Raw genomic sequence first — 17,875 nt, 5'->3', positions numbered from 1 at the left:
CATAGAGGAATGCAACGCTTCATTTAGTATATTTCTAACATTCACTCGTCTTCCTATATCATCTTCATACTTTCCATCCGGAGTAAACATACATCTATCAGAATATCGCATACAGTTCTATTGACAACTCTTTCAAAAACTTTCACTTTCATCCTCTTACCACTCAAAGAGATTTTCCATCGCAATTCCTCAAGACTCAAGTACAGTAATATACAACAAATAAAGCGTCAGAAAAAATAACTTAACGTAATACATACACACGGTACATTACCTACTTTATCATATATTTATTATGAAATATATGGAAAATTACATATTCACATTTTGTTATTTCATGTGTCTATATACGCGGTTATTGGATTCTTGTATTAAAATTAAAATCTATACGCAACGTTGAGCAGCCGCACGTTAGAATAAACGGTAAAAAAGTGAGACGACTACCATATTTTTACTGAAATAAAAATTCATTGAATAAAGAGTATACATTCAATTTAATAAATAAAAAATCATTTATAATATTTTCAGTCCATTAAGTAATTAAAGTATCTAAAATGTATTTTTATGCTGGAACAGTTCGCTTTAAGTGATATGCTTCTATTTTTAGGGACTGACTACTCAAGTTAGTCAACTTCCATCCTCCCAAGGGGTACACTCTGCTACTGAACACTACCTCACCTTCCCCACAAAATAGTTCCAAGCTACTCGCATCCAGGAATATTCTCCACGTTGTGGACCCGATCGGTGACCATTCAACCTGTCTGACATCGCCAGCTCCTCTATCTACCACTACTTTACCAACAGCAGGATTCCATCGCACCCAAACTTTACCACCACCATCGACGCCTTGAAGATACAGTTCAATCTTTTGTTTTATGTTTCCATCTATAATCAATTCCGTCGCTTGTGGCAGAGACATTACCTCATGTGACCTCAGGCGCCCATGCATAATGGTGTGGTGGCGTAAGTCTATCATTTCGTCTAGTGGTTTCATTATAATGCGATCATCAACTAATTTTAACTCTCTCACAATCGTCATAGCTCCGGACCAGCCGTCCACGTCTTCTACGTGAGGAACTTCCCACATGCTAAACCATGCAATAACGTACCGCTTTCCATTGTGTTCCGTCGTCTGTGCAGCGTAGAAATCATGGCCGAAGTCGATTTCTTGAAAGTCTACTTCGGGGTGGAATTCATTGGTCTCGTAGTCAAAGCTACCAATAATATATCCATTCTGGAAAGTATTCTTGTAACGGTCTCCTTCTGCTATCATTCCTTGCGGGGACATCAATAAAACAAACTTACCATCGAGTTCAAAAAAGTCAGGGCACTCCCACATGTATCCCATGTCTCCTTGTGACTCTCCCAGTACTGATAAAAATTCCCAGTCTTTAAGGTCCTTCGACTTATATAACAGAACTCTACCGCGCTGATCCACAGTCTTACTGCCAAGTACCACATACCATTCGTTACCATATTTCCATACTTTGGGATCTCTAAAATCAGGTGAGCCATTAGGTGCTGCTGGTAGAACAGGATTGCCTTCGTATTTGTAGAAATCAATACCGTCATCACTAAATGCGAGATACTGACTTTCATTATAATATGGTTCTTTATCTGTTACCTCATGTGCAGTGTACATCAAAGCCATAGTATCGTCCATGCTCACCGCGGAACCAGAGAAACATTGTTCGTTTTCCGGTAGAAGAGCCGTTGGCAGTTGGTTCCAGTGGACAAGATCAGGGCTAGACACATGACCCCAATGCATGGGACCCCACACACTGTCATACGGGTAATACTGGTAGAAAAGATGGAACTCTCCATCGTGGTAAGAAAACCCATTAGGATCGTTCATCCACCCAACCGGCGGAGTGACGTGGTAGTGCAGCCTATATCGAGGATTTATGTCTGGAATTTTGAATTCTATGTACGCCTCTAATTCAACTTTGGCATCATCAATATCTGATAAACATTTTGGCGAAACTACTGTCAGGGCACACAGAAGAAGTAACAAACATTTGGTACGAGCCATTTTGACTTACGAGAAACGTCTGTACTGATATTTCCGGAAACATATTTATACTAATTCATTGGGTAGCTATCTAGAGTACTTTGTTTTGCACTCAAGAAGTAAGCTTCTGTAAGTCCTGATATCTTGGATTAGATAATTATTTAATTGGAATCGCTCAGTATTTTGTAGTGGTCAATGTTATAATAGGACAGATATATACTAATATAACTGTAGAATTACGTAAGTAATTAGACTGTAAGTGTTTTGGTAATTGATAAAGTCTTTCACTCGTTTTTATCAGTATCCTTCAGTCACTATCTATGGTGAAGCATTGTTAGGCGCCTGCCCAAGGGCAAATTAGTTCATAACTTTTGCTGCTCTAGAAAGTTATGTAGTGCATGCTGATAATTCCAAACCAACGTACCTAAATAGTATAAAAGCCCCTATTCCTAACTACATACCGAAAATAATACGTCAAGGATAGAAGTCCTCTCATGAGTCGTTCGACCGAAAGGATTACAATCGCACGTTTGACCACCAGAAGTCAACACTGCTTAATGTAGTTAATATATCACATCCAGATAAAATAATATAACAAAATGAGCCTTTATTCTATTAATTCTCTAATAAGTTCTCAGTTTAAAACTTCTATAACATTCTAACAAACTAATACTTTTTTTATTTTTTTTCTCTAATTATTGTTATTTAATCTGTTCGTTTTCATTTCGGTTCCAATAATCCATATTCATAACTTCAAAACTATTCCCAGGATTAATGGTAACAGCAATTCAAATACTCCCGAAAATAAAAAAATATCCCTACATTTAAGGATTAGGCTTTGCTTTTTATGCATTCGGGAATGCAAATATCTACTAACAGAAATTCAGCTTGTAATCCGTCGCTCCACGTGTGAGGCACGTGCGTAACTCTATATCCCGGGAGAGTAGAAGTGGATTAACTAACTACCTATATTGCGGATGAGCACCATTTTATAAGGTGTAATGAATTCTAACGACAAACAAAAAGTAATTCAATTATTGAGGTTCATAATAGTAATAAAGAAACGCCTTTGTTACGATAAATTCGTTTATTTTTCTAGTTATGTAACCTAACGTAACTTAAGTTAGATATTAGTTTTTAATAAAAAACTAAAAGTTTCCAATCATATACTCGTAGACAAATCGTCAGTTTCAGTCGTGATAAATGAAAATGAGCCCTTTCGTTTTTTCATTTATATAAGATATGCAATTTTCTTCATGTCTTCTTTACCGTAACAGCGGCTTAGTTTTTTTGTAGTCCCCGTGGTTAATGGGCCGTGGTAGATACATTTGTGCTTATTTCAATGATAATTTTCGAATTAAACTTCAAGTTTTCGTCATGAGGCGAATTTTGTAACATCCCAACTATGTTTAAATCAAAGCTTGTTCGTTTACATTTTTAAATAACTTTCGTCGCTTCGGACAAAAAGAATTTCTCTTTACAATTGTTCATAGCTGGCCTTTTACCCTTTTAATCAAGCGTTCGTAATATATTACATTCCTGCCATCTGACACTGGCAGCAAAAGAAACGAAAGGAAAATTGAAATTACCCTTTCTTCTACTAAATTTCCAACGTATATTTAATAATCGTACTTATCCATTTCAAATACATAGATCCTAAAAATATTCGAAGATTACTAAAAATAAAAATAAAGAAGATGACTTCAACCACTTTCGAGTTTTATGGTCAAGGAAATTAGTTAATAGTAATTACATTACAGTACAGTAATACTGAAAACATAATATGACGAAATGTGTATAATAACGAGAATTGTAAAAAGAACCTAAAAACACAGAATCTTTAGCTGGTTTTTTCATACAAATATTAAACTCAATAATTTTTCTATATCTTAAATGAGTTTAATTTAAGACTGTAAAATTAAGCAAACGATTATGCAATATATGATTTTGGGTATAAATTTACATTTTATAAAATACCACTGGCGAGTTCAGCGGAAACGCTGTAGTTAACGAGATGATTTTTTACATTTTCCTGATATTTTATTATCAACTACAATACAGAAATTTTTGTTATATCAAATATAAATTATATACAAGTTTTATAGATTTGCCTTCTTCCTTTAATCTAATCTTTCTTCCCTTCAACATTTATTGCTATGCGGATGATAGCACTGAGCGATTCGGTCGTCAACGACCAGTCACTTTCTAGCTCCTTTATCACTTCGCGTTACATAAAGATGTGGTGTCTCTCTCGTTACTACCTGCAGCTGAGTTTCATCATCGGAAGTCAAAATACGAAAGTCGTCCCACAAGTAAGCCTTTTACGTACGTACCAATTCTTTAACGGCCGACAACGAACTTGCGAGCGTTCTGGCAATGTGACTGTCCACGTATCACTTAAAAAGGTGAACATTCTTTCCGGTGGGGCCCCCGATATATAGGCCGTGATTATTAAATAAATTTGGCAGATAATAATAAAATCAAAAAATTATGCAATAACTCAATATAACGTTATTACAGCTTTGTAAAATTAAACTTTGAGAGATGAAATCTAAAGTTTTTAGTTATTTCTAAGTTGTGCAGGTCGTTAGAGACACAAAGTGAACAAAAATGAGAAAACCCAATGAACAATGATATAGTAATATTTTGTTAATTTTCAATTGTAACAGTATTTGTAGCCAGACTTAAGTATATATAATATTTATTTTTATTGATTTATATGAATATAAGTGGTATACGTATATACGTACCCCACCCCTACGCTTATATCAGCGGTTAATTCTCCTTATTACCCAATCAGCTAATTATAAAGCCAATGATCCTAGTCCGCCAGATTTTATTTTCACGTCATAACAACACCCTGCGCTGTGGAAGTTTAAGTATAAATTCAGTAGGGCAGATTGCAAAATGCTAATTGTATTGACATTGTGATGTGTGAACACTATATGTAAGCAGTTTAGCTTTTTGTCAGCTTTCTCGACTGATCTACGCTCTTGTAACTGGTATAGTATGTGAAAGAATTTAGCATTTTTGGTTTATTTATTGAAGTTTTTCACATCATACATAATACTATATTTACAGTGTATGTTACAAGCTATATTTCGTAGATATGTTTCCTGTGATATGTCCTCTACCGCGTCGGTCTATAGGCGACAAACTATAAAACAACGCGAGTTTTCATTTTAACTAAAATACGATTGACTCACGAGGAAAGTATTTATTTGTAAAGATGTAAGAGTCACGAAGTCATCTAGCAAACCCTAAAATATAATCCCAGATACGCCAATGGATCTAAAGATGGCAGAAAATATTGCAGTCACCACTCGAAGCATAAGGATAAATAAAACCAAACATAAGGAGATAAAATACGTTTATTTCTTAAATTTGTCAATCAATCGGTAGCGGTTCGAACCGCGACACTTTATAAAAGTCGACGCTCATTCAAGGCGATGTCAAAAAGCTCCCTTTTCGACACTCGGCCGGCGGTTTGACTAATCGTCGACTTTTAAGCTACTAACATTATCGACGCGATTTTGGTTATGTAGCATTTTAAATGCCGATCTAAGAATATGTCAATATTGCATACCGTTCCGTGACAGAAAGCTCGCGCAAAAATAATACAGCGTTAAAGCAATTTCAGCAGAAGTCGACAACTCGAAAGTAACGTTACACAACCGCCACGAAAGTGGATTTAATTCGCAAAACTAAAAACTAACCTCGGCCAATCGCCGGCGTCCATCCCGTCTTTCGGTCGAACAGTATGCAAGTAGCGTTGTCCGGACCCAAACATAACTATAATACATTATCATTCGCTCCGTTCGAATGAATATTTCCATTCGTTCATTTACACCGTTCAGTGAGGTTATCGTTCCCGCAATTGCGTTCGACGAGCGGCGATCCACAAACATAACATTAGTTTCCAACGGTGGATGAGTATTAAACCGTATCGCATTCCGCAAAGTACCGTCAGCAAAATCAATGGATTACCGGCTACTGTCGACTAATTATACTTAATGCGCTTCGTTTACCTCTAATTTAGATTTAACAGTTGTGTAGAGTCGGTTAAATTTATAATGCGTAACAGCGTAACGTTCGCTGACGGTACCTCTACTACAGTCGGAACGATTAGACCGATCGCCGAATGCAGCTACGGGCACAATAGCGGCAATGAACCACACCTAGTCTAAATCACTGAACCTATCTCATAGTACACGCACACAGTCAATACACGAGCCCACGCACACTCCGGTCCAGCCGTCACACGCGGCACATCGGAAACGGCTTTGCCGGTTTCAATGCGACTCTTCGCCATATTCGATATATTGGGAGCGACAAATCTTTCATTATAAAGCCTCTCACTAGATTATACGATGTATTTAAATGCTAAACTACGTGCTTTCCGTGTTTAATATTTTACACTAACGAATACGCTAACGACTAATATAGTGCTAAGATTAACCGTATATAATTTTATACAATTGTATAATGAGGGTAGGAAACGAAAAGACACTTTTTCTTACAATTTTATTTCCTCCCGCCAACGTTACACCGAAACCGCTATATAATATTAAACGTAAGTATAACTGTCCGTTAACAGTGTCCGAGTAACCGTCGATATGTTAAACTCGGTGCCGACAGACAAGGATAGAATGAGTATTTTTGTCTCTGTTTCTTAGTCAAAAATTCCCGTCCAAACGAAATCCAAGGCTCTAATAAATAAGATTAAACAACGCCTCGAAATGAAATTTATTCTAATTAATTTCATTAAATACAAATACGGACTTCGCTCGCGTTAAATTTAATATATTCATTTAAATAATCAACGGTAGACACAGATATATAAAGGAACATCTAAATATATTTCACTAATATACGAACCAGAAATATTTTCAAAAACTTGTACTTCCATTGAAATTCGTATATTTCTTCCAACCGGATTAACAAGCAGTCTATTGACATTTAACCAACAATGTTCTGAGAATATGTACCACACACTTCTTTCATATAGAGATTCCACATATTCCGATCGATCGCAATTCGAGCCGGAATACTGCCCAGTCAATACGGAAGCGTTTCCATCGTTCTCTATACTAAAACTTATAAAAATCTGCATTGCACTTATGTTAAGTCTGTGGTACGGCGGCCGTACGGCCGACCGTACGCGTCACGTATACATATAATGTACAGGTTTCAAATAAAAATAATGCATTACGATGCGAAAACCGCACACGAGACGACACTGTATTCTTAACACGTTAAACTTCAAACTGTAGTCTATTATTGCTAACTCCACTCGCGTGCGACGTCTCGCTCGCTCGGGCGCCGTCGCGACTCCCCGAAACGGTCAAATTTTAAAACAGATACAAAACATAAATTTCACTCGACCGTGTTCATTTATTGTCCGAGGACAGGTTTGTTTGGGGCCGTGTGAGGCGTCGCGCGAGCGGGCGGGACGAACGTCGATTGGTCGAGCGCGCCGTGACGTCACCGCGGGCGACCCTCGTTGGCTGGGAGCGTGGGGCGCGCTCGTGTCACGTGGCCGTGCTCGCGGGACGTCAATACGCGCGCCGGTCGTCCATGTCCGAGACCTGGAATTCATGTTAAACGAATATTTATATATATTTTTAATTATCTAGAGTCCTATTTTATTTAGTTCACTTGTTACGAAACAGGAGCCAAACGAGCAGGCGAGTTACTTTGTATAAAGTTATTTCTGCAGCCCATGGTCACCTTTCACCAGTATAATCCTCGTAACAGAACCAATTTGAGTGTACGACCAACCAGGCTTCAGAAGATAAACCACTCCTTATATGGAAATTGAATTCGATTTTACAACACTCCCAAGCGAAATTAGAGTATAATCTCTCGACAAATTTAAAACCCTCGTTAAACATAAATTAATCAATCAATCCTTGGGATTGATTTGCTCCAGTTCAAACAATTTGTATGACTCAAAACTTGTCGATTAAAAAGAGTGGCGGAAAGTTTCTTGCCCACTACTACGCTACTACGCCCTTGACTTGCGAACTGGTAGTAAATGTAAATTTACAATTAATTTAACTTATTTTTGAGGTTCATAAGTGTACTTGTTTACCTATATGAATAAAGTTATTTTAAGTTTGAGTTTGCAGCGCCCCCTAGCGGGTGTTGCTGACCCTGTCAGAGAATAATACTCTAATTTCTTGAATCGTACTGTACTCAAAATACTTCACTGGCAGCTGTATCTACAAAGTGCCTTAAAAAGCACTGTGTTGTGGAAAGCCAGCTTAAAAAACCAGTCAAACAATTTCACGGAGAGTAAATTTTAAGCAGCTGCTTTTGTCAAACCCAATCGAATACTTTCGCGATGTTCACACTATAGTAGTTATGTCCACTTATAGAACAAGCTTTTCAATGCATGGTTAGCAGCTCTATTTTAATTTGACATAGGAATCTGTCCACACTAGTTAATGTTAAATTCTGTTACTGACGTGTCGGTGCTTGTTCCGTTTGTGCGGTGGCTCCTCCGTGGTCTCCTCGATGACGAGCTCTCCGCCTAACGCCCCGCACCCTTCTTCGCCGCCGTAGCCCCTATACACATTTATTATTACTAGACTTTATATAATCTATTAGTTGAAATTTGGAAAATACTTCTTGTCTAGGGAATTTCTAGGGAAAAATAATAAACGAATGAAATAATAAAAATAGGAACGTCAAATAGCAGAAGAATCATTACTAAAAATACAATTGATACTGTAACATTAATAAAATATAGTAAAACTTCGTGAAACTATTTTTAAACGAGGTAGAAAATAGATCCGGTACAAACCCGTAGTATGGTGAATGCTGATGCAGCAGCGTAGCCTGCACCTCTTCTTCGGGGATCGACACCAGATTGCCTCCGGTCGTACCAACCACGTACTTTTCTGGAAACATTAAATTCCGTCATAGAATCACTTCGTGAAAGGACCAGCTAATACTATAATAATATTTTAAACAAATTTATATATTTTAAAATATATAACATATATTGACCTAGATATTAACGAGAGTATTTTATTAATTTTGACAATTTCACTATTAAATATTGTAAAATAAATGTTACTTTCTACTATTATACAAAATATTATCGAAAATGAAATATTTCATCAAGTGTAAGAGTGGCGGAGACTTTATTGCCAGTTCTTCTCTTCCGTTATACGCCCTTGATTTGAAATTGGCAGTAAATGTTAAATTAGAAGCATTTAATATGTATTTCTTATTTTTTACGTTCATAAGAGTACATTGTGTTACCTATATTAATAAATGATCTTTGACTTTGTGCGCAAAGCACGCGTCCGCGGCACAACCACGAATAGTAGCCATTTCCCATGCCTGCGGTTAAATGATACTCAGGTCTCGGTGTCTCTAACATATCTGCATTCTGTACCATACCCGTGAAGAGTCAATTAAGTACCGAGTAATAGCTAGATTCCCCCTCATCTATAGCCGAGTCAACAATACATTTTATTTTTATTTATTATAAAAAAATACCGAAATGCATGTGACGGTGGCACACAAATTATTTACAATTTCTCCGTCCACCGAAGCGTCGACATAACAAATTCAACTTAATTACCAATTACTTTAAATAAGCAAAAAGTAAACATATTCTGTATTCCCTCCATCATTACTGTTTAATACTCTAGTCTTTTTTTTCATGCGGGGCTCAAATCAAAACCCTAATTCCTGTTCGCTAAACTAAGTTCATCAATAGTTTGTTTGAACGCGAGTAAAGCATACCTTCCCGTTCCCCTCCGGCGCCGTTGGTGACGACGGTGATGTGATGCCCCGCCATCACCAGCCCACTGCCGCCGCTGAACGACGACCCTCCTGCGCCTGGAAATCATTCGCGTTCACTTTATTATAATGCTCTTTATTGTTAACAATTCATGTATTAAACTTAATTGAAACATAAAGCGAGTTTATATTTTATTTCGTTGAGAATTTATTCCAAACCTACGCACTATGTGCCTTAACCGTTACTATAACTATTAGGAAAGCATTTATTTAATAACATAATAAGTCTCATGACAATGAATGTCTTGTATGGTCTTCGAAAAGATTAGTATTTCTTTCTATAAACCTTCGAACTAATGAAACATTGAAGCTTATTTGACTTCGAACAAACTCATTTATTAAAAGCCGAAACTTAGCTGCTATATGTCACTCACACTTAATATTTTTATATAAACAAACTCGAACCACTTGAAAAATTCGCTCTTTCTCTAGCTGAATATTTTTTCTAGGTTATTAACGTACTTAGAGAATATATTACAACTGCGAATGCATCGTACAAAAAAAGCGGATTGTTTGGCTTGGGGTTTTGGTGTTTTCCTGCACAGCCAGGGACATAACAAGGAACTAGGCCAATGCTGCTCAAATGTATGATAATTCATAATAATTTTAAACTATTAATGAACCGGTTTTACCAGGTGATCCCGGCGCGCTCTGACTGACGCCGGAGCGTTGCGGGAACAAGTACTGAGTGGAGTGGCTGTTGTTGTTGTTGCTGTTCAGCCGCTGCTGGCCCTGAGACAATAAAACTGGGTTACTCTTGCACATTAAGAAAAATTTAAACCCATAATATTTTATTTCAAGCGAAGCGAGAGATGTATCTTTAAATGTTTAACTTTTTCCTATATTTACCTGATGATCATTCTCATCCCCGGTGAAGAGGTCGGGCGTGGGTTCGCGGGAGAGCTCCTCGGGAGTCACCAGGCCAGACACGCCCACCTGAGACGGAGACGTCGGAGCACTCCTGGAATTGACAATATACTATTAAGTAACTATTATCATAGGCCCATGTCAAAATAATACACTTCACTACATTTTAATGAATGATTTTTTAAAGAAACTTTTGAATGAACTTTTATTAAGTGTCTATTTAACAAAAAAACCACATCCATCGGTACATCATGAGTATTGGCCTCGGATTGCATCTATTTATTTGATGATTTTTTGAAAAACAAAATATTTCTTTACTTTTCTTCATAAGTGACAAAATTCTAATGAAGTATAAATCAAATGAATACATTTATATAGCTACGTCAGTATGTAATAAATGAGTCCATGTTCTGTTTACTAGAGACTAAGTCATGGTCTAATACAAAAATCTATTGAGAACACAGACATCGTATCGTATCGGCATCACATATCGTATGTGAAATGAAAAATGGAACTTATGCTGGATTCCAAACTCACTATTAGATAATAATGTCAAAATCTACGACTCAAAACGAATACGTCTGGTGGTGATAAAAATATACCAGTCTAATTGCACGGGTTTAACTTCACAACGCGCTTTGCGAGTCATTAATCACCGTCTAACTGGCTGCGGTAGAACTTATACAACATATCTCAACCTAATATAAAACCTCCACATCCTCAAACACGTCGTCTCGAGACAGGTGCCCGGCTGATATAAAAATGAAGAGATTTTTTTTGACCTAGTTACAGACTAGAGATGGAACGCAAGTTATGTACAACGTCTAAGGGAGCGTTCAAGTATTACGTAACGAATTTTGGGGGGGGGGGTCCTCTTGTAAAACGCTACGATGCGGGGTGGGGATTGAATTACGCGTTATTGTTAATATTATTTTCTACTTTCCAGTACTTTACACCACATAATGGTAAGTTCAAAGAGAGTCTAAAGAGTCACTGGGGGTGGTCACGAAACGTTTTACCATTGGATACAGAAAACGTTATACGTTTCATGGGTGGGGGGTGTCAAGAATCTCCAGAACGCTCCCTAAGGCGAGAGAACGTTGAAGTATTTGCTACCGCGGCTAATAAATGATCAGTTAATAAATAAATAAAACTACTTTTATATGCATTTGTCACGCTACTTAACAAGACTGCTATGGTTACATTAATACAAACCACAGTAGTTTTCTAATGTCATGATTTTATTATATTATCCTGTAAAAATAAATAAAAAGGAAATGTAAAGTATTTTTTTATAAGAGCATAAACACAATCGATAAATATCATAACACAAGAGAGGAATATCAACATTAAAGTAACGACGACGGTTTGACAACATGAAAATATACCTCACTAACTAACAAATAGGAGTGCAATTAAAATGATTTATTTTTCATTCAACTTCAGATGAAAAACCTAAATGTAAAAATGTCAGTCGCAACTCACAGGTTAGTCTTCAACACAGCGACTTGATTTCAAATATTTTTCATTAAAATTCTATTGAATCTATAGAGAAAAGGCAGATATTAATTTGATCGTGTCGACGAATGTACTAGATGCGAGCGATACATAAGCGCGGACATTTTTGCGCAATGACGTCATCCCGCCGTGACTCAGTGTTTGTATTGAATTAACTGATGACTTGTCAATAAGGAGCCGCTCAAGGTCACTCAAATATAATTGGCTAAAGCAAAAATCAATTTTGTAGTTTTTTTTTGGTTTAATGTAACAGGGCACCAATCGGGCAAGAGAGTCTTATTTTATTAGTATAAACAATAATAGTGAATTATGATCAAGAATAAAATTGTCACTTCTGTCAAAAATAATAACTAATAAAAAAAAACTTTTAAGGACAATTTGTTTAAACACTTTAGATTTCTAGACATACATTTTGGTTCACCTTCCATCCCTATGACACTTCTTAAGTAGAAGCGAGACCATCAAATAAATCTATGCTACGGGGCTGCTTCAAAGTACTAGAATAAGATTTTGTGTCTCACCGTGAGGAGAGGCCGAACGGCGCCCGGAACTGAACACCTCGCGGACGACGCGGACGGAAGGCGAGCTCTATGAGCTTGCCTTCGCTCTGCGGGTCGATACGCCAGAAGCTGCCTTTGCCCGGCTCTTCTTGGCTACGCGGCACTTTAATGAAGTATCTGGAAACGCGGTTTGTCTATTAGTTTTATCAATAGTGGTGGCGTGTTCAAGACGTCAGTAATCTCGGTTTTTGGAAAGCATTAAGTCCTGGGTTCACGGAGACGCATATGATACATGTGCCTATGATCACTTAGTGTTCAAATCTGTACATACATTTATTTCATCAATTTTGATGAACGAACGTCACATTTGATAATTGCTCTTATGTTTCCCTATATGCATTTTTATTTTGATTACCTTTTTGCTAATTATATTTATTAGTGTTATTTATTGAGTGGTCGTACGTATTTTGAAGTATTTGAAGCCAAAATATTAGTTACTATATTATCAGCCTAACCTCTCGTTGAGTTCCTCCGGTGTCCTTACGACTGACAACTGTATGCCTTTCATCTTAAGAATATATCTAAAAGATGTATGTATCTGTACTTTAAGATTAAATTGTGAAACAATGGCCGAATCGTTCTTTAAAAAAGCCATACCTGTTAAGCGACAGGTTGTGCCGAATGGAGTTCTGCCATCCCTTATCGGCCGTGCGATAATACGGATAATGCTTGGTGATATAGCTATAGATCCCGCTGAGCGTCAACTGCTTGTCCGCAGCTGAGGCCACGGCTTGGACGATGAGCTGCGCGTAGCTGTACGGAGGTTTCGCCGCGTCCTCCCCTCCGCGCTCCCCCCTCTCGCGTTCGCGGACGTCGCGACTTTCGCGTCCGCTGTATTCGGACGTTGATGACGCCTGTAAGTATTTTCATTAATACTGATTATTAATATAATAATTGTAAAGAAGATGGAAAGGTGGTGGAGCTTTTAAGATTTATGAAGGTCTATTTGGATCAAGATAGCTTAAACTACTAATAATTATGACATCTCAGCTGTATACACTTCTGTAGTATATGTTAACCAACCGAATTTCCATTAGAGGTGGGTCTCTGATGTTCAGCGAGCACGGCATACTGCGCAACCAGGCCGAGGTCGGCGTGACGGCGGCCCGAGGAACCGGCGCCACGCGGAGATGTCGGACAACTGTTTGTCGCACTTATCGTGCCTGGAATACGGATTGGAATATACCTTAAAAACTTAAAATGGTTGAACGGAGCCTCGTTAGCATTAAGTTTAATTTCTTTGGCGCCTGTAAATATTGTATACGTTATTTTATGAATACTTTATTTTTGTTGCTCTAAATAGTTCATTATCATACCCTTTGTATTGAGTGAATTTGCCCTTGAATCAGATAGAATAGACAGTACAAAGTGCATTGTATTGAGACAATGTTAGTATCACTACTTACGACTACATTGTCTTAATACAGTAATTTTATAAGAATTAGTCTGGTCTAAACTCAGCCGCCAGACAAGTACGTAGAGTGCACATTTCGCTAGTCTAAAAACAGTAATTATTGTATAATAACACTGAAATCCAGGTAATCTTTTTTACTATAACACTGACCATATTCCATACTTTATTATATGGCCTAGTGTCCTTTAGACAACTTTCTACAATTTAAAGTCTTCTATTAACCGATATGGTACAAAATAAGCAACACGTAAAAAATACAATTTCATTATTCGTTTATCACCAGTGGGAGAAGGTGCTGGGCTCCGTCCATCACTGTCCATGGGTATGGTGATGCGAAGGGGAGGGAGGGGTGGTGCAGTGCTTCCCCCGGCACCACTTTCCTCCACCAGCGATTGGAATTCCAGGCGTATGTTTGTAGACGGGAAACGGAGCGTGCATCTGTAACGTCAATATGAATTTTAGCAAAAAAGGCAAATCCAAATACTTAAATATGTAATACTAATGTTGTTAATAATATGTAATACGTTATACGTTCGTAGACTGAGCATAGCCTTGAATACAGCTTGTAGTTTAAAACTTGTTCCTGTTATAATAAACAGGAACCCAAAAGTTTCACGATGAGAACGACCCCTTTCTGTTTATAATGGAACTTGACGGTCATGTTTACACTTAATTGACAGATAACAACGTTGCTATAGTAACTTAAAGTCCCTTTTAGTAAAATATACATTTTTAAGGCATGCATTTCTTATACAGCTCCAAGTAGAACCTTGGAGTACAAGTTAAGTAGTAAGCAACATCAAGTGTAATTTAGGATATCAATTTTATTTATAAATTAATCGCTTTTCAGCTTTACAAATGTCGATCAGAACAAAAGATATACCATATTCCATAAAAAAACTGGAAGATAAAAATGGATTTGACATATCCCCATACAATAGCAATATTCAACAAAGCGTAAACATTGCTAGATACAATAAATCAGCATCGGCAACACACCAGTGACAGTTCAACGACAGCGTACCCACAGAGCTCCATCGATCGAGTAAACACGCGCCGCGAACCGAAACGTAAACAAGTGCCAAATGCCGCAGTCGTTATGTAACGACGCGGTGACGTTCTTTGCACGTTAGGCGTATTCATCAATATTCTGTCCTATAATAAAACGACGCCGACATTAGCGAAATGCTAATCTATTTAAAAATACGTTGATAACGACTTGGCAATACATTCATCGTTAACCATTCCCATTCATTCTTTGATCAGCAAAATCTTTAAAGTTGTAACGTTGCTACTATGAGACACGTAAAAAAAATTCTAGGCAAATATTCCCTCGAATAAGATCCAACGGTGACCCAAACAATGGCACTAACAAACGTATCCGGCATTCGATCCATTCAAGTTTTTTTCCATTCATTACGATTCCACGCACGCGGCCCGCAATTATCTGACGTGACGCGACCCCCTCGCGGCTTCTCCGCGATAACACTTTATTTCATAATATTTGTTTACAATGACTTCTATGTATTGTGGTAAAAGTCGTTCGATGCTTAAATTTTACTGACAATTCTCATTCTATAAATTTACCTAAAATAGTTACGTAATATCATCTGAACATAATTTAAATTTGATGGCAAGCGTAATTTCGGGTGAAAGATAGTTTATTTTTTGCAAAAGAATTACATTCACTTATTAAAAATATAACGTAGGTTAGTTGTTAACGTCGTGCTATCAAATTATAAGTAAATAAGCTATATATTATAAAAATATGTGCTGCTCTGCAAATATTAAAATATAAAGTACCTATGTCACTTCGTGTAAAATTGATAGGCTAAAATAAAAAAGACAAAACTTAGAATATGTATAAAACAGAACACAGTTACATAGTATACTAATATAGAAAAAAAACAATACAATGTTAACAAAACACTCCATCCACACAGCTCTAATAACTAAGTTTTTTAAAGCCGAGTACAAATCGTAACTGTTTGTATAAAAGTGTTTACGTTACCTAGTATTGATATTACGATATCACAAATAACGAGTCGCATAATTACGCTTTCCGAGAACCCAGTGCTTCAATCTAGAACAAGAACTCAGGTCGATTAAAATAATACTATTATTAACAAACGGATTGGACTATTTCTGCTCTGGTAGAGATTTAGACATCGGCATAGCTAATACTATATTTATTACTTCAAGTCTCTATTTACTTTTAGTTAACTAAAACTTACTTTAATACAACTTTTAATTATTATTTGTAAATTTCTTAATGTTTATATTCTCTCTCATATTTCCGTCGAGCTAAACTATCAAGTTTTAAAATAGCATCTATGATTGAGGCATACTTTTCTTTCTTTACACATCGTGGCAAAGAAAACAGCAATAAACCTAATGTATGACTTTCAGAGTCTCAAGCTTAAGGTCTCACTTAAGGACTACATTATTAAATTTTTCTTTTTATTTCCTTCTATGCTTGCAATTAACTGTTGGTCGAAAGAAGAGGCAGGCGCATAATCGCCTAATGAGACATTTTTCTCATTTGAATATTATGAAACAGATTCACAATTTTAACCAACATAAAAGATTCACCACTATATTATTTAACGATACAGGTGAAGTGGGTTCAATATTCAATTTTGACTAGAATAAAATTAACGACGTCCCTCTGACGTCAGACAGTGTTAGTATTGTGGCATCAGTATACGACTCTCATCCCGAGTCCCGTTTGGAGGTTGGAAGCCAGGCTGTGCACCACATGAGGCTCACCTAATGTTAAGTGATACCGCCGCCCATGGACACTCTCAATGCTAGAGGGCTCGAGTATGCGATTCCCGCCTTTTGTACGTTTTATTCTTGAAGTACCTAAGTCAAATCGGTTCGGAAATACTACAGCGGGCTGATGAGATGCGCGGCAATAACTGCCTTAAAAAACGCACGGTTGTGGAACGACGGACATCGAGGTGATACGGGTGGAATTTCGTATTCTGCATCGACGTCCGATGATAAAAGTCTGAAATAGGGTAGAAGATGCAGTGTGACCCCACATCACTACGCAACGCCAAGTGATCGAGCCGCTCGGAAAGGGATTAGTCGTCGATTCGAACCGCTCTTCGTTGAATACGGTCAAGTGGAAGGAGCTGGTACTGGGGAGCAGTACTCCATGTAGAGCCGAATTTACGAGTGAAGTCTTGCCTTTCTGAGCACGGTGAATTAAATCATCGTGATGAAACCGGCATGCCTTAAGACCCACAAATTCGACGTGTGTCAAGCACAGAAGACTAATCTAGTTCCCTAATAGAAAAAAATTACAAACAGATGGTAAAATATGTATCTTAAGGCGCAAATATTTTTTTTTGTATGAGGTCGCAGGCAATTCAATTTTAAAAATACCAGTTTGAAATAACCAATATTATAACAGATATAAAGGTATATAAGGTACTTTGATATACACGTTAAAAAGTTACATGAATTGACCTACAAATAACAGGGCCAAGGCGTATATACATAGTTTGTAAACAATTTTATCTATGTCGTAGTACCTACACGACAATAGTCACACACTACTATTAGCCAAGGCTATGCAACGATAAAATTGTATTAAGCTAGACATAACATATATACCCGCTTTTATACAAGTATTTTAAGACTGACAGTACCTGTTACTTGTCGTCTAAAAGAGATTAAGGT

At 37.2% G+C, this 17,875-nt stretch overlaps 2 protein-coding genes across 2 annotated transcripts in view; both read right to left on the bottom strand.

Moving 5' to 3' along the window:
- Nucleotides 1–472: 472 nt before the first annotated feature.
- LOC123712573 (sucrose-6-phosphate hydrolase-like) lies at nt 473–2,063 on the bottom strand. The gene has a single exon (XM_045665738.1). The coding sequence runs from the start codon at nt 2,027–2,029 to the stop codon at nt 560–562; it is 1,470 nt and encodes a 489-aa protein (XP_045521694.1). The 5' UTR covers nt 2,030–2,063; the 3' UTR covers nt 473–559.
- A 3,298-nt stretch (nt 2,064–5,361) lies between these two features.
- The window catches only part of LOC123711671 (forkhead box protein K1), a 31,173-nt gene continuing 18,659 nt past the window's right edge, over nt 5,362–17,875 (bottom strand). The window contains exons 2-11 of the mRNA XM_045664354.1: nt 14,466–14,623; nt 13,795–13,934; nt 13,369–13,625; nt 12,733–12,888; nt 10,676–10,787; nt 10,459–10,558; nt 9,770–9,865; nt 8,817–8,913; nt 8,479–8,578; nt 5,362–7,596 (exon numbers count right to left, since the gene is read on the bottom strand). Of these exons, the coding sequence (XP_045520310.1) occupies nt 7,564–7,596; nt 8,479–8,578; nt 8,817–8,913; nt 9,770–9,865; nt 10,459–10,558; nt 10,676–10,787; nt 12,733–12,888; nt 13,369–13,625; nt 13,795–13,934; nt 14,466–14,623 (1,249 nt within the window). The 3' untranslated portion in view covers nt 5,362–7,563. The remainder of the gene's footprint in view (nt 7,597–8,478; nt 8,579–8,816; nt 8,914–9,769; nt 9,866–10,458; nt 10,559–10,675; nt 10,788–12,732; nt 12,889–13,368; nt 13,626–13,794; nt 13,935–14,465; nt 14,624–17,875) is intronic.

Source organism: Pieris brassicae, chromosome 7 (genome assembly GCF_905147105.1).
Source record: "Pieris brassicae chromosome 7, ilPieBrab1.1, whole genome shotgun sequence".
Classification (NCBI taxonomy): domain Eukaryota; kingdom Metazoa; phylum Arthropoda; class Insecta; order Lepidoptera; family Pieridae; genus Pieris; species Pieris brassicae.
This window is presented reverse-complemented; position numbering and strand designations above follow the sequence as displayed.

What these genes read in the sequence shown, in the direction of transcription:
- LOC123712573 (XM_045665738.1), bottom strand. Translation starts at nt 2,029, where the DNA reads ATGGCTCGTACCAAATGTTTGTTACTTCTTCTGTGTGCCCTGACAGTA.